General features: G+C 41.4%; 1 protein-coding gene across 4 annotated transcripts in view; it reads left to right on the top strand.

Moving 5' to 3' along the window:
• PCYT1B (phosphate cytidylyltransferase 1B, choline) overlaps positions 1–22212 on the top strand; it is a 117216-nt gene extending 95004 nt beyond the window's left edge. For 3 of the 4 annotated variants that reach the window (XM_081043396.1, XM_081043398.1, XM_081043395.1), the window contains one exon: positions 18364–22206. In XM_081043396.1, coding sequence (XP_080899522.1) covers positions 18364–18576 — 213 coding nt within the window. In that variant the 3' untranslated portion in view covers positions 18577–22206. Of the gene's footprint in view, positions 1–18363 lie in introns of all 4 variants that reach the window. The other variant, XM_081043397.1, reaches the window with a different exon arrangement.
• Positions 22213–25454: the final 3242 nt, after the last annotated feature.

Below are 25454 nucleotides of genomic sequence, written 5' to 3' on the forward strand. Positions count from 1 at the left end.
GTTCACACAATGACAAAATTGCCAAATGACAAATTTCTCAGAATGTATTCCAGTCATTAAGTGGTACATGACTATACATGCTGGGTTCTTGTAACCAGTCTTGACTCAAACTCAGAAAATAACCTGTAATCCAAGCAGAGCTGCAAAGGGAAGCCTTCCCAACAGAGACTTTGTACTACCTCTCTTTGGAGGGGATGTCTCTTTGAAAGATAGTCTGTGTCAATGGAGGGGGTTTCAAGGAGCTAAATTTTGAAGCTTTGTTGCCATGTTGGAAGCGACACTGTTCACTTCCAAGGTATTCAGTGAAAAGGAGCCGGGACCCAGGGAGGCTGAATCAGCTTTCAGGGTTTGGTTTTGGGTAAGGCCTTCCTAGTGAAAGTTTATTTTTGCTTGAAGTGTCTGAATTCCCAGAGCAGACACATTCTATTTAAATATAAGTACCCCAACTACATACGCTGTCTTTAAAAAACATTATGCATCATTTTGAATGATCTGCCACTATATTCCTTCATTGGCTCTGAACACAGAGAATCATTTCCTGTTTGAAATGAAAGTAGTCTATTCTATTTTACCATGTGAACATAGACCCTTTCCTGGAGCACCAGGAGAAAATGACCTTAAGTTAGGTGCAAGCTTTTAGTTCATTCCGGACTACAAATTCCCTCTGCCCCAATCCAATCAGTCTAGTGGATCCCTTTGCCAACCAAACAGGCCTTTGCCATCTGATATGAGATTGCCTTTTTTTAAAAAAAGGACTTTGATAGTGTTTGTTCTTCGGAAAGAACAGATTTATATGTTGTGAGGCCCACTGCTAATTTTCTCAAACTGGTAAAATATACATAACATAAATTTTACCATTTAAACCATTTCTAAGTGTATATAGTTCAGTGGAATTAGGTGCATTCACATTGCTGTGCAACCATCACTACCATCTATCTCCAGAACATTTTCGTCATCCCATATTGAAACTCCTTACACATTAAATAATAAATTCCCATCTCTCCCCTTCCCAGGCCCTAGGAACCACCCTTCTATTTTCTGTACCTCATAACTGGAATCATGTAGTATTTGTCCCTTTGTGTTTGGCTTATGTCACCTACCACAATGTCTTCAAGGTTCAACCAATGTTGTGCCATGTGTCAGAATTTCATTGCTTTTTAAATATGAATAATATTCCATTGTGAAAGACGTTATGAAAGAGGCCTATTTATTTATCTTAAAGTATTGGTCTGAGGGGCAGCATCTAATAATTTAATACACATCTAGGTGCCTGTTCGGTTACTCTCCAGGAACAAAGGCCGGTGGGTGCCATCTTTGCACTCTGCCTCATTCCAGCTTACTGATATGTCCCAGAAAAGGAACTGGTACCCTCCTATGGTGCCACAATTTTTTTGTGGCTGCTGCCCAGAGGACACCTCTTGATCACCTGGGTCTTGTGACAACCAGGGCTTATGCTTGAGGGTCCCACAGGACTGTAACCAACAGTGAAAGGTTCTCAACCAGTTAGCACCCCCAAGAGCATGGCAAGAGGCAACAGATCAGAAGCCCAGTCTTTCTATGAAATAGGTCTATTAGCTTATCTTTATCTTCACAGCTGCAGCCTGAGGGGCAAGCTTCTAATTAAACATCTAAGGACTGACTCTGATCCTTTCCAGAGACCTCAGAGGGCATGTGCTATCTTTGCACTCTCCCTCTGCTGTGTGTCAATGCACCAGTATCTCCCAGAGAGGATGTCATATATATGTATATCTAGTGCTCTGGTTTATGTAGCTGCCACTCAGGGACACTACTTGATTGCCTAGCTCTGGTAAACAGCAAGGCTTGTGTTCCTGGGTCTCATGGACTATAAAAAATGAAGACACAGTTCTTGGCTGGCAACCACCCCAGGGCATTGCCAGACAGCAGACAAACTCATGCCCTCTTTCTATGAGAGAGACCAATTTGCTTGCCCTGGGGCTTCAGCCTGAAGGGCAGGATTCTGGTTTGGCACACTTATAGGAGCCTACTGAGGTGCACTCTGAGGCCGGTGGACACCATCTTTGCATTCTCCCGCTGCCTCACCCCAGGTCTCCGGTATCTCCTGGAAAGGAACTTGTACACTGGTCTGGCACCCTGATTTTTGTGACTGCTTCCCAGGGACACTTCTAGATTGCCTGGCTCTGATGGCCAGCAGGACTGTATATATTTGCAAACTTTAAGAGCTGCTGCCTGAGGGTCTGGCTTCCAGTTAGCCTGAATCTAGATGCTGACTGAGATCTTCCCTTTGGGACACTGCAACTACTGGGAGCTACTAAAAATAAAATAGGCTGATTGGACAATTGCAAAGTCTTGAGAGACAACCAAGAGCTAGGACAGCGTTGAAGGATAAGTTTCATCTCCTACATGAGGCCACTTCAAGACTGGGAGAAGTGGCTGTTTTATCTAATGCATAGAAGCCAACACTGTGAGTCAAGGAAAATAAAGAAACAGGAAAATCTCCCAAACAAAAGAACAAGATAAAACCTCAGGAAAAAGTCCTAATGAAATGGAGCTAAGTGATTTATTTAAGAATTCAAAATAAGGGTCATAAAGATGCTCACTGAACTCTGGACAAGAATGGACAAACACAGTGAGAATGTCAACAAAGATAGAAAATATAAGAAAGTACCAAACAGAAGTCACAGAGCTGAAGAATACAATAATCAAACTGAAAAATACACTAGAATTGTTTAACAGACTATATGGAGCAGAAGAAAGGATCAGTGACCTTGAAACAGAGAAGTGGAACTCACCCAATCAGAACAGCAAAAAGAAAAAGAGAGTGAAAAAAAGTGAAGGTAGCTTAAGGGACTTGTGGGACAACATCAAGCAGACCAACAGTCACATTATCTGAGTCCCTGAAGAAGAAGAGAGAGAAAGAGACAGAAAACTTATTTCAAGAAATAATGGCTGAAAACTTCCATAACCTGGAGAAGGAAATGGAGATCTAGATCCAGGAAGCTAAGGGAGTTCCAAACAAGAGGAACCCAAAGAGACCCACACCAAGACATATTATAATTAAAATGTCAAGAGTTAAAAAGGAGAGAATGTTAAAAGCAGTAAAAGAAAAACAACTTGTTACATACAAGGGAACCTCCATAGAAGATCAGCAGAAACTTTGCAGGCCATAAGGGAATGACATGATATATTCAAAGAGCTGTGAACAAAAAAAAAAAAAAAAAAAAAAAGACTTCCAAGTGAGAATATGCTACCAAGCAAAGTTCTCATTCAAAATTGGAGGAATTTTCCAGACAAGCAAAAGCTAAAGGAGTTCATCACCACTAAACTGGCCTAATAGGATTTCTTCAATCTGAAAAGAAAGGGTGCTAATTAATAACAGAAAAACGTGAAAGTATAAATCTCACTGGTAAAGGTAAATATATAGTAAAATTTAGAATAAGCACTTATAAAGCTAATATGAAGGTTAAAAGACAAAAGTAGTAAAAATAACTATAACTACAATAATAGTTAAGGGATCCACAACATAAAAAGATGTAAAAGGTGACATCAAAAACAAAGTATCTGGGGTGGGGAGAGTAAACGTGTAGACCTTTAAAATGTGTTCCAGAAAAGAAAAAACAGACGTTGAGCTTGGAACACATTGGTGGTTACCAGATGCAGGGGGTGGAGGGATGGCAAAAAGGGTAAAAGGGCTCAAAAAGTACAAACTTCCAGTTATAAAATAAATAAACCTTGGGAATATAATGTGCAGCATGGTGACTACTATATTTAATACTGTATTACATATTTGAAAGTTGCCAACATAGATCTTAAAACTTCTCATCACACAAAATTTTGTAACTATGTATGGTGACAGATATTAACTAGACTTATTATGGTGATCATTTTGCCGTATATACAAATATCAAATCATTATGTTGTACATCTGAAACTAATATATGTCAATTATACCTCAATTTAAAAAATAAACATGAGCATAGACTTTTTTTCTCTATTGTTTACTCCTGTGTCCTTAAGGCTTAGAGTAATGTCTGAACCATATATAATGTGCTATCAGTAAATATTTGTTGAAAGAATGAATCTTTGGTCAACTTTCAGATTCTTCACACCAGGAAAACCCTCCATACTTTGTAATAGACAAAATGTTTCTTTTCAACTTCTATCATGGAAATACTCTACACCATGCTAGCAAAAAAAAAAAAAATCCCATTCTCTATGTGCATATAAACACACATACACAATGGGATATTATTTATATTTACCATATTTTGTTTATCCATTTACCCATGTGGACATTTAGATTATTCCCACTTTTTGGCTATTGTAAATCATGCAGACATAAACGTGGATGTACAAATATCTGTTTAAGTCCCTGCTTTCAATTCTATTGGGTGTATACCCAAAAGTGGAATTGCTAAATTATATGGCAATTCTGTTTTCCACAGTGGCTGCACCATTTTACAGTCCCACTCCACATCCTCTTCAGTACTTGTTTTTTATATATTTTTATAATAGCTAACCTAATGGCACTGCTAATTTTTAAAACTGTTTTGATTTTAAGAACATATAAAATTCAGTTTGTGACTCTAATTTACATTTTCCACTTGAGACTTTTTGACAGAGGTTTCAAAACTTTGTCTTCCAACAAATGAACAAATGAACAAATAATTTCATAAAACACGAAATTATGAAAGTGGCTAATTACAGAGAGTTGGGTAAAAGTTAGTCACTTCCTAGGTGGGTAGCCTTGGGTAAGTTTCTTTGGCTCTCAGCTACCTCCTAGGGTTGTTGGGAGGATTAGATTGTCTCATACTGAAATTTAAAGCCCTTATACAGTGCCTGGCAGGCACATGGCAGGCACTGGATAAGCGTTAGTTGTTTATTGATTTGGCCACAACTGAAACACGGTCTTTGAGTTCCACTGTTTATCAGAGGTCCAAACCAGATGTAACTAGGATATTTTTTATTTATTTTTCTGCAGATATGCCAGAATATATCTGAAATACTGAAACCTTTAAAGGCATTTGTGATGACATTTACTGCCTCAGTAAAGGTTAAGAGCTTCTTAAAAGGGAAAACTTTGTAGGAGGGTAAAAAGTACTTTCATATGGACAGGACTATATAAATGGGATTACTTTCTTGGGAGAAAACTTTATAAATGGAAACCTCTTAATACAGTAAAAAAACTGAATTACATGTCTTTTCTCTTTGAAAATGCCATGCCAGAGTCTTCATTATTTACTGTATTCAGAAGTGCTTTTCTTCCCAGGAAGGTCATTACAAACTGTCTCCTGACCTGATTCAATTCAGCATTCTTCAAAATGCACCAGTAACAGATCAAAGAGTTTGCAAATCGAGACCTAGAGTTATTTTGCATGGATATCACATTTTATTAAGCACACCATTGTTTATCATTAGCAACTGAAATGATCTCATCTCCTTAGGCAGAATACTCTCAGTTATGAGCTTGAGTCAAACTACAGTAGACAAGTTATAGATTCCTTAGAAAAATGGGCTTCTAATGGAAATGCTGACAATCCATTAACAGCAGGAGGGCTAATGGCTGCCACTAAAAATGTGCTTAAAGATTACAGTAATAAAAATACGTATTTTAAAGTGCATGCTAAAAGTTCAAGGATTTTTTTTAATGTTGCTGTTAATAATAGGCCACCCTATCCTTCTGGCATTTGAGTTTCGTCTCATAAATAGGTTTAATCTATAGCATTTTTGTTCTTTTTCATTTTGAGAGGAGTAGGATCTTTTCGCAGAGTTAGCAATACTTTTAATGGAAGGTGAATAATTGATGTATTTGTAGAATTGTGGAATTTTAAATCTGGAAGTGATCTTAGTGATCAGCAAGTCATCTTTATTTTATCTACTAGAGGAGACTTGAGATTCTAAAAGGTAATTGGCTAGAGCTTATAAAGGGAAAATGAGTGTCTGGGGGAATTGATGATGTGCCGGAAGCCTTAATATTTTCTCACCTATGTCATTATAGCAATGCTGTCCAGTCTAACTGCCTTGCCTTGGCTATCTCTCTTCTTCCCTACCGTATTACATTTTTTATGATGATAAAATGTATATTCATTACAGAACTACTAGAAAGTAAAGAATAAAAAGAGACTAAAAGTTACCTACAGTCTCATCACCCAGAGTCATCACTGTTAATATTTTGGGGGTATTGCCTCAATCTTTTTTTCTATTTACAGGTATGTATGACTTTTTACAAAATTGGGATCATGCATAACAGACTGTTTTAAAATCATTTTTACTGTGTAATAGCTCATGAACATTTTTGCACATTATTAATATTTTTAAAGACGATTTTCATCGGCTGCTTAGTATATCCTCTCAGTTGTGTAAGATTTCTCTCACCTATTTTGGGAGTTTTCAGTTTTGTCTGTTATGACTCTACATTGAATATCCATGTACACAGTATTTACTTACATCTTTGATTATCTCCTCAGAAAAAAAGTTTTTGTACCTATTTCCAAATTACCCCTCAGAAAGGCACTACTTTACCCTTCTACTAGCAGTAACATGAGTGTGGTCTTTTTCTTGAACCTCAACACTGGCCATTATAAATTTTTAAAAAAATCTTTGTAGACTGACATCACCACGATGGCAACATAGTTCTTGTGAAGGGGATCAAAACGAGGAATGACCTAACTATTCATAGAGAATTCTTGAACACATGGGTGAAGCTGAAGCACCCCCCACCCCACGCCACAGAGACCAAGACAGACCGCATTAGATCAGAAGAAAGGCTCCATGCTAACCAATTACCCCTCCCCCAGGTTGGCACAGCACTCCCCAAGAGGTCTCCCCTGAGCCTATGTTTCCTCCAGTGGGAAAAGAGAGCCCAGGGAGGACATGCAACTCCCCCATCATTGTAGGTCACTTCTTGGGAGTCCCCATTCCAGTGTCTACCTACAGGGGTTGCAGGACAATCTGCAGGGCTTGACCCCTGGGAATCTCATTGTGACAGAAGGGGGAGGGGCCTGCAACAACCAGCGCTCTGATCTTGGAAGACCAAGTTCCTGCCTGCAGTGTCCAAGTACTAGTAGTCTAAATCAGCAGCTTTGCTCATCTGCAGAGCCAAGTGATGGCACAGTCTGACCAGGGAACTCACTAGGGTATAGGTTTGCCTGATTTGGGTACCCAAACAGATTTTTATGGCCCTAGAGTCTGGTCTGCTTTTGCCCAGGCAGGGGAGCTGAGTCATATCCCCACCCAACCAGAAAGCCTGACCATAACACCTAGAAATCTGTGCAGCTCAGCAATACTCAATCAGAGTCCAACAGGAGGAGCTGATAGTCTGCAGAGCAAAGCCAGTGGCTCTGTTCAGGTAGGGAACTTGGGGCACAAGTCAGCTTGTATCAAGACCACAAAGAACCTTCTAGCCTTGGAGCTAGTTCTCCCACTGTGCCCAGGCAGGGAAACTAATTGATAGCCCTGCTAATTGCTGAATACAGCTTTCATCCTGCTTGGCCAGGGAACCTAACCAAAGCACACAGGATGCTGCATAGTCCATCCAACAGCCTGGCTTACAGTGCCTCTTGAACAGAGACTATAGCCCATGGATCTCCCCATCTATAGAACAAAACTGGTGCCCCTGTATGATCATGGAATTCAGTGCAGTCTTGCCTGGTTTGGGTCCCCAAACAACAAACCAGGCAGACCCTAGGACTCATCCTTCTGGCCTACCAGGGCACAGAAGCTAATTCATTGCCCGACCTACTGCTGAGTATTGCATGCAATTCTGACCATCTAGTAAGCCTAACCAGAGAATTTAGGGAGCTGCAGAGCCCATCCCACAGCCTCACTTGGGCAGGGAACCAAACTAGCCGTCTTATCCAACTGTTCTCAGCCAGTGGCAACACCCCCCACCCAACCCTAGAGCTAGACTCCAAAATAGACCTTGACAGCAAACCCCACCTGCTCAAGGATGTTATGAACAGACATGTCCAGAAACCCACACTGAGCTGACTGACAAAGAACTCTCTGCCAAAATGAACCAGTAAAGTCTGAAAAGGGAGACTGCTTACTTAAATGTGCTGATACCAATACAAGACATCAAGGACCACAAAAATGACATCTCCAAGGGAAACTAATAAAGCTCTAATAACTTATCGTAAAGAAATGGATATCTATGAACTGTCAAAGAATTCAGAATAATACTCTTTAAGAAGTTTAGTGAACTACAAGAACACATAGACAACTGAAATTAGGAAAACAATGCACGAACAAAATGAGAAGTTCAACAAAGAAACAGAAACCAAAAAAAGAGAAATCCTAGAGCTGAAACCTACAATGATCAAACTGAAAACTTCAACAGAGAGCTTCAAAACTAGACTCAATCTACAGAAGAAAGAATCAATGACCTAGAAGACAGGACATTTGAAAGTATCCAGTCAGAGGAGCAAAAAACAAAAAAGAATGAAAAACAGTAAAGAAAGCCCGTGGGACTTATAGAACACAATCAAAAGAAACAATGTCCACATTATGTGAATTCCAGATAGAGAAAGAAAGAGAAAGGGACAGAAAGTATATTTAAAGCAATAATGGCTAAAAACTTCCCAAACCTGGGGAGAGAACTGGACATCCAGATTTATGAGGTACAAAGGACCTCAAAGAGTTTAAACCCAAATAGGGCTGTACTGAGACACATTATAATTAAATCATCACAAAGAAAGAATTTTGAAAGCCACAAGAGAAAAGAAAAATCATATACAAAGGAACCCTCATAAGACTGTTGGTAGATTTCTCAACAAAAACATTTCAGGCCAGGAGAGAATAAGATGATTTCAAAATATTGAAAGAAACAAGCCTGTTTACCAAGAATTCTGTACCTGGCAAAGCTGTCTTTCACAAATGGAGAAATATACACTTTTCTGAACAAACAAAAGCTGAGGGAGTCCATCACCACTAAACTTACCTTACAACAAATACTAAAGGGAGTTTTTTGAGTAAAAAGACACCAACTAACATCATAAAAATATAAGAAGGTATACACTGGTTATACAAAGTGCTGGCGAGGATGTGGAGAAAAGGGAACCCTCATACACTGTTGGTTGGACTGTAGTTGGACTGTAAATTGGTGCAGCCACTATGGAAAACAATATGGAGATGCCTCAAAAAATTAAAAATAGAGCTGCCATACATGCCAGGAATTCTATTTCTGGGTATTTATCCAAAGAAAAATCTGGGTGTCCATCAATAGATGAATGGATAAAGAAAATGTGGTATTATACACACACACACACACATTATATACACACATACATACACAATTAAGTTCACAAACTTGTTGCAATGATGTTGCTAACATTTTTTTATATCAGAGGGATTATTCATTATGAATTTGTACCAACTGGACTAACAGTTAACCAAGCTTACTATTTGGAAGTGCTGAAAAGACTGCGTGAAAAAGTTAGACGACCTGAACTTTTCGCCAATTCATGGCTCTTGCATCACGACAATGCACCAGCTCACACGGCACTGTCTGTGAGGGAGTTTTTAGCCAATCAACAAATAACTGTATTGGAACACCCTCCCTACTCACCTGATCTGGCCCCCAATGACTTCTTTCTTTACCTGAAGATAAAAGAACTATTGAAAGAAAGACATGTTGATGACATTCAGGACATCAAAGGTAATACAACAGCTCTGATGGCCATTCCAGAAAAAGAGTTCCAAAATTGCTTTGTAGGGTGGACTAGGCACTGGTGTTGGTACATAGCTTCCCAAGGGGAGTACTTCAAAGGTGACCATAGTGACATTCAGCAATAAGGTATGGAGCACTTTTTCTAGGATGAGTTTGCGAACTTAATTGTCCGACCTCATATATAATGGAATATTACTCGGCAATAAAAAATGAAATCTGTTCTATGCTGTTAAAAATATGAATGTGAATGCCCTGATATTAGATGCACTGGTGTACATTTCATCCTTCTTAGAAGGTTATTCTTGGGAGCCAGACCTGCTACAGTGGTAATGAGATGCAGGCTGTCAGTATATTTCTAATAAGTAGCGAATGAACAGGGATGGAGATGAATTAGCATTACTCAGATGAGAAGGTACCACTTTATACCATTAATTCCAATGCAAAGTAATTCCCCCATCCTTTTCCTAAAAAGAGGGCATTGTAAATTGGGGATGGGGGAGGAGTAGGTCAGGGTTAAAGCTTCAAGGATTTATCAGTGAGTTGGATGGGCTGCAATGTCATCCAAATCTCTAGGATGGGTTTTGTTTGACCTGAGCTGCTTAGATGTGTCACTAGTATAGACCTACATTACAAAGACAAAGCTCTAGACCTCAGTCACATCTTTAAGATCTCCATAGATAAAAAATGGGAAAGAATTTTAATTACAACCCTGAATCCTCCCCTCCATCTCCCTCAAACAAAAGAAAACAAAAAACCCCACAACCATAAGAAGGCAGTATAAAAATCACTGGTATTGGTACATATATAGTCAAAGTTAGATTCCATTATGTGGTAATGGTGATGCATAACTCACTTACATCTCTAATTTAAAAGTTTGAAAACAAATATAGCAAAAATAACCAGCACTACAATAATCTGTTATTGTTTACACAGTAAAAACATATGTTAACTGTAACATCAATACCATGTTTCCCCGAAAATAAGACCGGGTCTCATGTTAATTTTTGTTCCAAAAGACTCATTAGGGCCTATTTTCAGGGGATGACTTATTTTTTCCTGTACAACAATCTGCATTTATTCAAATACAGTCATGTCATCTTCTTCTGGAACATCATCATAAGATAGTAAATGGGTCCATCTGGCTGACGATCTTAACTGGGGCTCATTTTCAGGGTAGGTCTTATTTTCGGGGAAACACGGTAACCTAAAATATGAGGGGGAGGAAAAGTGAAAGCATAAAGTTTAGGAGTTCCATTGAAGTGGTTATTAGTTTAAAATAGGGTGTTATAATGTTAAGATAGTCTATGTAAGCCTCATGGTAAATGCAGGAAAAAACCTGTAGTAATTGCACAAAAGAAGATGATAAAGAAGTCAAAGCATACTAATGTCAAAAGACATTAAAACACAGAAAAAAACAGCAGGATATGAAACAAGGAACAATGGATCTATAAAAGAGCCATAAGACAATTGACAAAATGGCAACAGTAAGTCCTTACCTATCAATATTTACTTTAAATGTAAATTATCCAGTCAAAAAGACACAGAATGGCTGAATGGATTTAAAAAACTACCCAAGATTCAATAATATCATGCCCACAAGAGAGTCACTTTTGCCTTAAAAACATATACAGACTGAGAGTTAAGGGATGTAAACAGATATTTTAAGCAAATAGTATCCCCCAAAAGGGGAGGTAGCTATGATATATCAGAAAAAAGTGGACTTTAAAAATGGAAAAAAATTGTACACCTGAAACTGGGAGAAAAAGTCATTACATAATTATGAAGAAGTCAATCCATCAAGAAGGTATAACAACTGTAAATATTTATGTGCCCAACATCAGCACCCAAATATATAAAGTAAAAACTAACAGAGCTAATAGGAGAAACAAACAGCAATACAATAAGAGTTGGGGACTTTAATAACCCACTCTCAACAACGGACAGATCATCCAGACAGACTCAATAAGGAAACAGCAGATTTGAATAACTCTATAGACCAAGTAGACATAACAGACACATACAGATAACTCTGTCTGACACCAGCAGAATACACATTCTTCTCAAACACATATAGAATATTTTCTAGGATAGACCATATGTTAGGTCACAAAACAAGTCTTAGTAAATTCAAGAAAATTGAAAGTATACCAAGTATCTTTTCTGAGCACAATGGTATGAAACTAGAAATCAATAACAGGAGGAAAATTGGAAAATTTATGAATACATGAAAATTAAACACTTTCCTGAACAACCAACAGATCAAAGAAGTTAAAGGAGAAATTTTAGAAAGTATCTTGAGACAAACAAAAATTGAATCACAACATACCAAAACTAATGGGATGCACAAAAAAAGTTCTAAGAGAAAAGTTCATAGCAATAAATGCCTACATTAAGAAACAAGAAAGGTCTCAGACAACCTAACTTTATGCCGTGAGGAACCAGAAAGAGAAGAACAAACTGAACCTAAAGTTAGGAGAAGGAAGGAAATAATAAAGATTAGAGCAGAAATAAATGAAATAGAGAACAGGAAAACAATAGGAAAGATTAACAAAACTGAGTTGGCTTTTTGAAAAGATTGACAAACCGTTAGGTAGACCAACAGAGGAAAAAGAAGACAGGACCCAAATCAACAAAATTACAAATGAAAAAGGAGACATTACAACTGATACCACAGAATTACAAAGGATCATAAGAGGCTACTATGAACAACTATACACCAACAAATTGGACAACCTAGAAGAAATTGAAACATTCTTAGAAACACACAAGCAATCAAGAAGGAATCAGGCAGAAATGGAAAATCTGAGCAGAACAATTACTAGTAAGGAGATTGAATCAGTAATCAAAAATCTCCCAATGAAGAAAGCTCCAGGAACAGATGGCTTCACTGGTGATTTTACCAAACGTTTAAAGAAGAATTAATGCCAGAAGAATCAAATCTCTTCTAAAAACTCAAGGAGGAGGGAATATCCCCAGACTCTTTTAAAGAAACTAGGATTACCCTGATACTAAGCCAGAAAATAACACTGTCAGAAAAGAAATCTACAGGCCAATATCCCTGGTGAACATAGAGGCAAAAATTCTCAATAAAATACTAGCAAACCAAATTCAGCAGCATATTAAAAAGATCCCTGGGATTCAAGAATGGTTCATAGACACAAAATCAATGTGATACATCACATTAATAGAATGAAAGACAAAAATCATATAATCATCTCAATAGATGCAGAAAAAGCACTTGACAAAATTCAACATCTACTCATGATAAAAACTCTTAAGTTAGGTACAGAAGGAACATACCTCAACATAATAAAGGCCATATATGACAAGCCCACAGCTAACATCATACTCAATGATAAAAATTTCAAAGCCTTTCCTCTGAGATCAGGAACAAGATAAGTGTGCCCACTCTCACTACTCCTATTCAACATAGTACTGAAAGTCCTAGCCAGAGCAATCAGGGAAAAAAAATGCAAGGTATCAGAATTGTAAAGGAAGAAGTAAAACTTTTGCAGATGACATGATTTTGCATATAGAAAATCCTAAATACTCCACAAAAATCTGTTAGATCTAATCGACAAATTCAGTAAAGTTGCAAGATGCAACATTAACATACAAAAATCAGTAACATTTCTATACATTAATAATGAATTATCTGAAAAAGAAAACAATTCCATTTACAATAGCAACAAAACAATAAAATGCTTAGGAGTAAATCTAGCCAAGCAGGTAAAAGGCCTATACACTGAAAACTACAAGACACTGATAAAAGAAATTAAAGACACAAATAAATGGAAAGGTATCCTGTGTTCATGAATTGGAAGAATATTGTTAAAATATCCATATAACCCCAAGTCACCTATAGATTCAATGAAATTCCTACCAAGATTCCAATGGCGTTTTTTACAAAAATAGAAAAGACAATTCTAAAATGTATGTGGAACCATAAAAGACCCCAAATAGCCAAAGTAATCCTGAGAAAGAAGGAGGCATCACACTTCCTGATTTCAAGCTATATAATAAAGCTATAGTAATCAAAACAGTATGGCACTGACATAAAACAGGCACATAGACCAATGGAAGAGAATTGAGAGCCGAGAAATAAACCCATGCAAGGGAGCCAAGAATACCCAATGGAGAAAAGATAGTCTCTTCAACAAATGGTGCTGGCAAAATTGGATATTCACATGTGAAAGAATGAATCTAGACCCCTATCTTACACCACTCTCAAAAATTAACTTGAAATGGATTAAAGATCTCAATGTAAGACCAGAAACCATAAAATTCCTAGAAGAAAACATGAGTCTTGACAATGATTTTTTGGATTTGGCACTTAAAGCACAAACAACAAAATGCAAAACAAGTGAGACAACATCAAATTAAAAAGCTTTGGCACAGCAAAAGAAACAAATCAACAAATTGAAAAGACAGCCTACAGAATGGGGAAAATATTTGCAAACCATGTATCTAATAAGGGGTTAATATCAAAAATATATAAAGAACTCATACAACTCAATAGCAAAACCCAAATAATCCAATTTAAAAATGGGCAAAGGACATGAATAGACATTTTTCCAAAGTAGATATACAAATGGCAATAGGTGCATGAAAAGATACTCAACATCACTAATTATTAGGCAAGTGCAAATCAAAACCACAATGAGACATCACCTCACACCTATTAAAATGGCTATCATCAAAAAGACAAGATAACAAATGCGGAGACAATGTGGAGAAAAGGAAACCCTATGCACTGCTAGTGGTAAACTGGTGCAGCCACTATAGAAAACAGTATGGAGGTTCCTCAAAAAATTAAAAATAGAGCTACCACATGATTCAGCAGTTCCACTTCTGAGGATCTATCCAAAGGAATCAAAATCATTATCTCAAACAGATATCTACACCCCCATGTTCATAGAAGCATTATTTATAATAGCCAAGACATGGAAACAACCTGTCTATCAATGAATGATAAAAGGTGATGTGGTATACATCTATACACATGCGCACACACGAACCCTACCATAAAAAGGGAATCTTGACATTTGTGACTATATGGATGGCTCTTGAGGGCATTATGCTGAAGTGAAATAAGTCAGACAGAGGAAGACAAATATTGTATGATCTCATTTATATGAAATCTGAAGGGACAAAAAATCCTCGTAGAAAAAGAGATCCAATTTGTGGTTAGCAGAGGCGGGGTGTAGGGGAAAGGGAAGTTGGATGAAGGTAGCCAAAGGGTACAAACTTCCAGTTATACGATAAATAAGTACTAGGCATGTCATGTACAACATGAGTATTACCGTGTTTCCCCCAAAATGAGACCTAGCCAGAAAATAAGCCCTAGCATGATTTTTCAGGATGACATCCCCTGAACATAAGCCCTAATGCATCTTTTGGAGCAAAAATTAATATAAGACCCGGTCTTATTTTCGGGGAAACACGGTATAGTTTAACACTGCTTGTATGGTACACACGAAAGTTGTTAAGAGAGTAAATCCTACGAGTTCTCATCACAAGGAAATTTTTTTGTGTTTTTTTCCTTTTTTTTGGGGGGGTATATTCCACGGGTGCCAGAAAAAAATGTACACATTTTAAGAGATATTATCTATGTATTACTTTTCGAAGTTGAATTGAATTACGCTAGCAATGTGTAGTATGACGTTCACTCAAAAGATGGCGTTAATCAAATGAATGCTAGCGTCATTCATTGTATTACAATTTTAATAGTTTTTTCATTTTTTAAAATGTGTATACACGTTTTTGGCACCCTCTGTATATGAGATGATGGATTAACTAAACTTACTGTGGTAATCGTTTCACGATACATCTAAGTCAAATCATTATGCTTACCTTAAACATATACCTTATACCTTAAACTTATAAAGTACTATATCTCAATAGAACTGGAAAAATGTTTTGTTTTGGGATTTTTAAGTTTTATTGGGAAACTGCTTTTCCAGGACCTATCAGTTCCAAGTAAAGTCATTGTTTTCAATCTAGTTGTGGAGGGCGCTGCTCACTGGCCCATGTGGGAATCAAACCGGTGACACTGATGTTACGAGCACTGCGCTCTAACCAACTGAGCCAATCAGCAGCCCCAGAAAAATGCTTTTTAAAGTTGAGATTAGAAATCTTGAACTATCTGATAAGTAAAACATCTCTCTTCAGCCATTTTGCATTTGTTTGATTACTCGTGATGCCGAATATTTTTTAGTATACGTGCTGCTGAAGCGAGCACAGATGCCGAACATTTTTTATGGTTCATTTTTAAGTCTTTTGTGAATTGCCTGGATATACCATATGTTCATTTTCCTATGAAGGTTTTTACTTTGTTTTTTATTTGTAAGCTTTGTTTAAATACTGAGATCCATAATTTGTAGTTAAATGCTGCAAAAAAAAAAAAAAATTCCCCTATTTTTTTCTTTTGCTTTTTACCTGTTTCATGGTGGCTTTTTTAAGGTACAGAAATCTTCACATAGCCAAATACCAATGTTTTTCCTCTATGGTTTCTTTCCTTGCTTTTATACTCACACCCAAAAATATTCCTAAAACACCAATCTGATCATACCCTTCCCCTTGATTCAAATCTTCCAGGGGCTTTTGAGGGGAAAAAAATGCAGCCTCTTTCTGGTACTCCAGCCTCAGGTTACTGCCACTCAACAGGCACTGGGCCTTCTGGTGACACCAGGCAATTGTCCTGAGTACTGGCTACCTAGCTCCCTCCTGTTGGACAAGAGCCCGCTACAGCCCACAGGCTCCCTCCCCGCCCACCCCTACTACTCCCGTGCATCACGGGAGCCCCAGCTTGGACACGACTATCTCCTGTATCGCACCCGGACCCTAGGGGGTTCGACAGTACTTGAGAAAATGAATAACTCGAACGACAAAGTCTAAAATGACTAATAGGAGAATTGGCTCTAGGGGTCACTTTAGGATCAAAAGACTGGACAGAGCTGGGGAGGTGAGTCTCAGCGATGAGCAATGGAGAGAAAGGAGAGTGGAGAGCCCCGGCAGCATGGGTGGAATAGTGTGTGTGTGTGTGTGTGTGTGTGTGTGTGTGTGTGTGTGTGTGTGTGTGTGTGTGTGTCTGGGGTGGGGAGTTGCTGTGCTGCAGGCAAAGAGCAGAAGATCAAATTGGCTGGCAGCTCCGGGAGGCCTGGTGCCCAGGGGCTCGGGGCCAGGACTGGGCTCCCCAGAAGGTGGACGGGCAGTGTCAGGGAAGGGCTTGGTCCTGAAAGCACCAAGTAGCAGTCACCTGAGGTCTCAGACTGGAAAATCCATCTTACCACCCAACTGTCCTCCACCACCACCCCCAGGAGCACCCCCCACACCAGGAAATGGCATGGCCGGCCTTCCAGTTCCACAGGCCAGAAACTGGAGTCACTCCATTCCTCTTCCTCCTCACACACCCCACATCCCATCTGTCAGTGAGTCCTGTTGGCTCTGCTCTCAGAATGTAGCCAGACCACATACTGCACGATTTCCTTTAAATGACATTCTGGAAAAGGCAGAACCATAGGGATAGAAAACAGATTGGCTGCCTGAGGCTGAGGGAGGGGGTCCTGAGAAAGGGTCCTGAGGGAACTGGGCAGCTGATGGAACATTCCTATAATTTGACTGTGGTGGTAATCACACAGTTGTAGGCATTTGTCACAACTCACAGAACGGGACACTAAAAAGTTTTAAGTCAATTAGACCTTAATAAAACTATGGAAAAAAACATACTGGGACCATAAGCATGTCCCACCATCCTCCTGGCCATGAGCCTGGTCAATTATTGCAGGGAGCTCTCAGCGGTCCTCACTGCTCCTGTCCTTGCTGTGCTGTAGTCTGTTCCCAGCACAGCAGCCACAATTGTTCTTTTAAACCAAAAGTCAGTGTGTTACTCTTGCTCAGAACTGCTGAAGTAGAGGAACTGTCCGGAGGTTTCTCTTCTCAGGATGAAGGTCAAAATTCTCACATGGCCACCAAGACGCTACGTGACACAGTCCTCTGTTAACTCTTCTGGTGACCTCCCCCTAACTCCCACCTCCCATACCCCTCCTTACCCAGGTGACTCCACTCCAGACACCATGGCCCCGTTGCTATTCTTTGGACAGAAACTACATGCTCCCTTCTTGGGCTTCTCTGTCTGGAATGTCCTCTCCCCCATCTCTTTCAGCTCTTTGCTCAAACAGCACCTCAGTGGAGCCTTCCCGGAACACCCTATTTCCAATTGCAGCACCCCTGGCCCCTGGCCCACATCCCCTCTCTCTTTATTTGCTACCCTCTCATTCTATTTTTCTCAAGAAGTACAGTTCCACCTGACATACCTCATATTTTGTTCATTTTGTTTATTGTGTGATTCCTCCTTATATCCTTGAGAAGAGGGATTTTTGTTTGGTTTCCTGCTACCATTCCGGTACCCAGGACATTACTATTTGCCTGGCAAATAATAGATACTTAAATTTTGTTATCCCAATCTGTGGATAGAGGAAAAGAGGGCACGCAGTAAAGAGTGCCAGGTAGCAGCAGTGATGGTGCCGTCATGTGTGGACATCTCACTGCGCCCTAATTTCACTCAGCTCCTCCCCAGGAGAGTCTTGGACAGTATGGGCTGTAGTACACGTCTGTGATTGTGGGTGCAAGCATTTCGGGGTGGTGGCTCTCCTTCCTGCTTTGCCGCCATCTCAGATGGCTCACTAACAGATCCATTCTCTCCAATTTCTCTGCAGAAGCAGATGTTCCAGGAGCGGAGCAGCCGGATGTTACAGGCCTTGTCCCCAAAGCAGAGCCCTGTGAGCAGCCCCACCAGGAGCCGGTCCCCTTCCCGCTCCCCATCACCCACCTTCTCGTGGCTCCCCATCAAAACCTCACCCCCCTCCTCGCCCAAAGCAGCCTCAGCCTCCATCAGCAGCCTGAGTGAGGGGGATGAGGATGAGAAGTAAAGGCCGCTGGCAGATAACAAGAGCCACACCACACAGGCCGGGGAGGTGGGGGGGGGCACTGGGGATGCCTGGGTGGTTCTGAAAGGTGACAGTCGCAGAAGCTGCAGCTCAGCTGGGAGACCCTGAGCTCTGCTAAGGGGAGGCCTTGGGACCAGCTCTCCCGCAGTCTCCACTCAGCCCAAGACTTGGGCTCTGCATGGAGGTTTCCAGCCAGACAACCTATACAAACCTTGCTAAGGAAAGATGCAGAGCACCCCCCGAAGACTTGCACCAAGTGGGGTGTCTTCTGCTTTGGTCCTTACACCTACCCCCACCAAGTATACCACCTACGGAAGCGGCTCTTTCCTCAACCTGCTACTTCCAGCTCCTAAGGGCCCTGCACGTTGCCTCCTGCCACCCAAGCTCTGCCAAAGCTGTTTCCAATAAAAATAGTTGAGTTAGAGGTAAATTCCAACCTTCTCAGTTTAGCCACTGAGACCTGATGTTCCAATGCATCAATTCTTTCCAGTTCCAAGAACATGGCGCATAGACAAAGCCTTGCTTTAGGCCAGATATAGAAAAGGTCATCTCGTGTGTCCCTTGACTTCTTATTCAAAGAACAGCTTTGTCAAGGCGAGCACCACATAAGACCTAATGTGTTCCTGGTTATACTTTTTCATCAGTGGTTTGACTTGTTTTCCCCAAAGTACCTTAATCTGTGGGAAACACAACAAAGTAAAACATCCTATATAAGACAGAAAAGAGGAGCTGCTTTGCTTTGGCTCCAAGGTTAGCAGATGGTAAATATCTTCTGAAGCTTCTCCTTAAAGGATGGTATCATGGAATGGCTTTCCCCATTCTGACCAGTTAACAGTCTCATAGACCTCAAGTAAAAGTTTGATGTACCAAACCACATAGTATACCAATAGGGGGTGCTACCTGCATGCTATCTTTTCTACGTACGCTCCAAACATGTCGTCCAGGGTATAGACCATATGCAATATGAAAATAACGGTGGTGGCATTTTATAATATACTCCTGCTCTCACCCTCAGAACCCTGCTGAAATCCTTGGTCTCAAGGACTATCTGGTTCCCTTGTGACTTGGGAACTTCGTCCAAAGCTCATCCCGAATTCCTGTAGGAAGGCTTGTGCCAACCAGGAAATTAGTATGTTGTTCTCATGGCCTCTTATCATATTTTTGGGTGAAGGGAGGCTCTGAAGAGTCTCGCAGTGCACTAGGGAACCTCAGTTCTGAGCTCAACATCTGGATGGACTAGCGAGTGTAGTTATCCCTGCCCCTGGGTTTGCCAAATGGGATGCAGACCCTAAGAATTCCTGCTGAACTGTTTGAAGTTACTGTCCCCTCAGCACAGGTAGGAAGTGAACAGGTCGACTCAAGGTGTAGAACCATACTGTTGGGTAGAAGAGACACGGCTTGGTTGTCCCAGGAAAGCCAGAGACAGAGCTGAGGCCTAACTGAGCAGAGGCCCGAACCAGCAATTTGTGGGCACAACCCAGCATCTCTTGTGACAGAAACACCCCTTTTCAGAGGCCCTTGGGACCAGCCTTCTGGGTGACAAGTGGGGCAACCAGTGAAGGAAGGTGGCATGTCTTTCCCACTTGTGTTGGGGTCAAACTACCTCCTTGTCCACCTGGAGATGAGTGGTGTTTATTGGGAAGCAAAACCATGAGGCTAGCTGGCTTGGAACCCCCTTGTTCGTGCACTTCCCCCAGAGCTCTGTCAAGTCCTCATGCAGGACAGAGCTGGCACGAACATGGCATGTGAGAAGAAACCTTTTTGCAGTCAAGACCTAGCGCATCATCACACTACAGAGAGAGCAAGGCCCCTTCTTTCCATGTGCCCATTTGTTCTCTCTCTTCCATCATGCACCCAGGGCAAACTGGGCACATTTGGGTGACACTTGTAAGCAGAGAAAGGATGAGACCAACTGGGCAAGATGATGAGAATGAGGAGAAAAGAGGTGCCTGGAGACAGGAAAGGAGGTTAAAGAAAAAATGCTCTCTCAGACCATTTCAGGACCTAACTTGGGAGGGAGACTGTCTTGGGAAGGCCTCTTATGGGAAGGCTTACTCCATGACCCAGGTCAGATCTGCTTTGACCTGAATTCTACCCTAGAGAAAATAGCATGGGGTTGAGGTATCAGGCTGATTATACGTTTGCAGGCCCTACACACCATACTGACAGGTGCCACTTATGTGACTCAGATTCAGTGCCATCATAGCCACCAATTGGGAAATGACCAATGCCTGGGATACTCCACAGATGGGCCAAAACAACCCACAAGCAGGTTCTAAATTTCACCCTATGCCCCCCCAACCTTCCCCACCCTCCTAAAGCTACAGACTACTGAGAAGGAATGGGGGGATTCTGCAGCCCAACTTTTGATGCTTCCTGGCCATTGATTTCTTTGAGCCCCACCCCCCAATCCCAGGAGATGGGCTTGCTTTGTTTGGGCTGGCCAGTCAACAGTAATGGCCGAGAGTGAGTGAAGGCCGCAGTGCGAGATGTAGAAGGTATGATGCAGGCTTGGGGAGGTCAGCAGAAATGACAAAAAGCAAGGAAGGATTCTTCTGTCCTAGAAAGGGATGGAAGCTTCAGGTGGAAGCTTCACACTGAGGACGAGAGGACTCCACTTACAGTTGTGGAAGGAGGCAGGTTACATAAACATGGGCAAAACCGGGGCTGAAGGAGGGTGAGGGTGGGAGTGGTTACTCTGTTACCTTTCAAGTGTCACTCAGCCCCTAACAAGAAAAGAAGGTAGGCTCCCTTTCACAGACACCCAAAGTCTGGGTACCCATGCAGATGCGGGTCCTCTGTCCCCTAGCTTCTCTATTTCAGCACTTCTCCATTAGCTGCCACGCCCTCCTCCCGGGACCCTGAAATCAGATGTTCACCCACCAGCTAAAAACATGGGGGACTTGTAATGTCAGAATCACACTGAATGGCCCATTTGTGGGAAGCCAGCTCCCGTGTACCAGGACCATACACATGTAAAGGGAACCAATCTCAAGAATGGTAGCCCTGAAGTCTGCCTTCTGACCTGCTCTGTGGGGGAAGAGACATAGCTGCAGGATTGCAATCTTGCTCCACACAATCTTGCTCCATGCTGTCAGTCCACCCTTCATGGGAGGGACAGGAAGAGCCGGGTTTATTTTCTTTCCATCTTCAGATCTTATTTGAGCAGGCAGCCGTATCCCAGGGCAAGATGTGAGATGATGGCACAGACACAACTGAGTCGCATGAGCACACATGGAGCTGAGACCCTGTGCCTCAGGCATCCATTCGGCACTAGTCCTGGCCATCAGATTTTTAAAAAAGAGAATAAGCTCATGAGGCATTTGCAACTTCCACTTCTCTCTAGGTTTTAGTTTTTTGTTGTGTCACTGCAATGTGTTCCGGGACAAAGCCATAAGAAGAGCATACATACTTAAGACTATGCTGTACATATGATGACAACTTGTCTGGGTTAAAGCACGACCTTATGCCCAAGCAATTGCTCTGGTGCTGAATAACGCAAACTACTGGAATCAGCCCTCATCCCTGCCCCCACCCTCCCGGCTCCAAACCCACCCCTGCTCCCAAACGGAACACAGCATTCCCAACCTGTTTATAAATAAAGAGATGCAGAAGTGCACTTTTGCTAGTTGTGTTTTTTCAAAGTGTGCTCAATGTGGAAAAATACAGGTGTAGCAGCTGTGCCGGACCTGCTCAGCTGTGTCCCCAGCACTTAAGGATGGGACTCTACACTGTATGACAGGGGGCAGAGTCTTGGAGTTGCCCAAGGGCCCACACCTGCCTTAAAAGCTAGTTGGGAACAGAGCTGCCTGGAGGGGAGTTCCTGTGGGGAGCCCAGTCAGGAACCTGAGTTGTAGGCTCCCCCGCTAACTTGCTTTGTGACCTTGGCCAAACCACTGAACTTCTCTGACCTCGGTGTCTGTTTATGTAGAATGAGGGGTTGGAGGAAATGGTTTCTGAGGTCTCCTTTGCCTGTATAGGTCTCTACATTTGTGAGGCAGCCTGCATTGTCCCTAAGCTTCTCCAGCTATGATGCTGTCACTGAGCAACCATGAGAAAGTGCTTACCTCTCTGAGTGGGAAGCTGGAGACGTGGCCAGCCAAGCCCCTGGGACCTCCACAGCATCAGCGGCCTGTCTCACTCCTCAGGTGCTGTAGGATCTCAGGCTCCGCTCACGTTTCTTATACCTAACGAATGCTTTTCACCTGTAGCAAAACGTGGAGGAGTGGCCATTTCGACCACTTTCCCATCTTCAGGGAAAAACTCCTTTGATCAGCTAGAAGCTGGTAGATGGGCGTGGAGGCGCTGAATCGGGATCTCAAATGTCAACAATTAAGGCAGATGCCCAAGTTCTGAGAAATGTTCTCATGCCCTCCACTCCCGAATTTAGGAGCTTCTATTAACTCCACCTGGTGAAGGTTAGCTCTTTGAAATGACAACAGTTCTAACATTAGCCCAGACTCCAGAAGAAGAAAGCCAGGCCTGTAGTCAGCAGGGTAATTCATGTAAAAACAGAACACCTGTTATTCATAGACCATATTACTTGGCTTTGCCACACAGATCAAACACATTCTTGACAGGTTACACTTAGAGTAACATTTACATGTTTCTTCTTGACTTCCATGATACCTGTAATGTAGGGACTCAGCTCCCGCTAGCCGCACAAGAACGCAGGACATGGTGAGGCCAAAAAGGGACTCCCACGGAGCCATACATAGGGGAGTCATACCACTATATTCTCGATGGCGGCTGGTCAAGACACAAAGGCAAACATCCGCCAGTACAACAACGAGGGGTCTTCCTGCATCCCCATCTCGCTGGCAGCCGGGCGAGACACAGAAAGTAGGATCAACACGATCCACAATCCACCATCCGCTTGCTAACCGCACTTGCTGGCCGCCATCTGCGCTTGCTAGCGCAGCCACGGCACTTATATTAGTGGCTAATGGCTAACTGGTTACAGCTGATGGCCAACCAGTCACAGCTGATGGCCATCTAGTACTCAAGCCCGTACCTTTCCACGTGAGGTTGACAGCCTGGAAACTGCTCTCTGGGACTCCGTCCCCACACTACCTCAGAAATATTTTCAAGGGAAAAACAAACAGTTCTAAGGCATAACAAAACTCATGTTTAAGAACTCTGATATTTGTCCCAAAGAGAATTAGCCATAACTTATATTCTTTAAAAAAACACCATATATACAGAATTGTATACCTGAAATCTATGTAATTTTACTAACAATTGTCACCCCAATAAACTTAAAAAAAAAAAAAACAACACCCACCATATTAGCTGAATCTCAGCTGCAGTTGACCAAATGTGGGAAACTTGAGAATAGTCAGAGTAGGGTTGGCTTGTGTGTCTCCTACACGCAATTTTTAGTCTCCTTACTTTCATTATCTTTGTTAGGGGGCAGGGAAAGGAATTGATCTACAAGATTACTGTACTCTTCATAAAATCAGAGTTCGGATGGAAGGATTAGATATAACTAAAATATTTGATATATAACCTTCCATTTTTAAAGAATTAATGAATCCATACCTGAAAAAGCCGGGATATTTTATGCTTTCCACAGGGACCTCTTCAACTTATTATACTTGCAAATGAAGTCATCACTCTAAAATTTCCAAGTTCAAAGAAAACCTGTCATCTTCTGCCATGCACATGGCAGGACATGACTCATTACACTTACCTTGAGGAGATAACCGGTCATTCTTGTCTGGTAATCATGTTCCATGGGACAGATGTTAATAAGATACCATTTACTAGTCTAACCACAAATCAACATTAACACAACTGGGTCATTGATTCTTCTTGTATTTGTTTTCTATCTGGATCCCAGGAATTAACAATAAATGAAAGAAATTGAATAGGTGTGTATTAGTTTCCAATTGCTATAACAAATTTAGTGGATTAAAACAACACAGATTTATTATTTTACACTTCTGGAGGTCAGAAGTCCAAAATGGATATTGCTGGGCTAAAATGAAGGTACAGGCAGGCCTATGCTCCTATCTGAAGGCTGTAGGGGAGAATCCATTTTCTTGCCTTTTCCAGCTTCTAGGGGCCATCTGCATTCCTTGGCTCGTGGCCACCCCTTCCATCTTCAAAGCCAGTAATGGCCAGCTCAGTCTTTGTCACATCACATCACTCTGACACTCCTTCTGCCTCTCTCCTCCACTTGTAATGACCCTTGTAATTACATTGGGCCCACCTGTATAATTCAGGAAAGTCTATTTTAAGTCTATAGGCAACATTGATTACTTCTTGCCATGTAATACAATATATTTCCAGGTTCTGACATATTTGGGTTGGGGGGGGGGGCTTTATTCTGTCTCCCATGAGATGACTGAACACAATAGGTCATAAGCCCTTGAGCCTTTTTCCGGGTCCTGACAGAGTTGAGGAACAGTAACCTTCATGCAGATAGACAGATTTATGTTCCTTTTTTAAACATTCCTACATCTACTCACGATGAATCTACTTAATCGTTTCTCTCGAGTCTTGACGTCAACAAGAGGGGCGTGGAATTGGCATAATGGGAGATGTCTGACCCAAGTGAACATGTTAATTGGTCCGTGAGGGGAGGAAGTGATGGGTTCTCAAGTCACGAACACAGAACCGTGGCTGGTGGAGAAGGAAGTTGAAGAGCTCCTCTCCCGCTCTTCTCTGTGCAGATCCTCCAATTCATAGTTGGCTCTTCCAAGAAGTGAAGAGCCACTAACCAAAGTCTTTGATCATTGCACTTGTTCCTGCTGAAACAAGACTAGGAATACAGTTTCCGGCTAGTGGGCAGAATCTGTTTCCTGCCTATTCTGCCCCCATTTTTCTGTTTGTCTATTTTGTTTTTGTTTTGGTCC

This window comes from Rhinolophus hipposideros (assembly GCF_964194185.1).
Source record: "Rhinolophus hipposideros genome assembly, chromosome: X".
NCBI lineage: Eukaryota > Metazoa > Chordata > Mammalia > Chiroptera > Rhinolophidae > Rhinolophus > Rhinolophus hipposideros.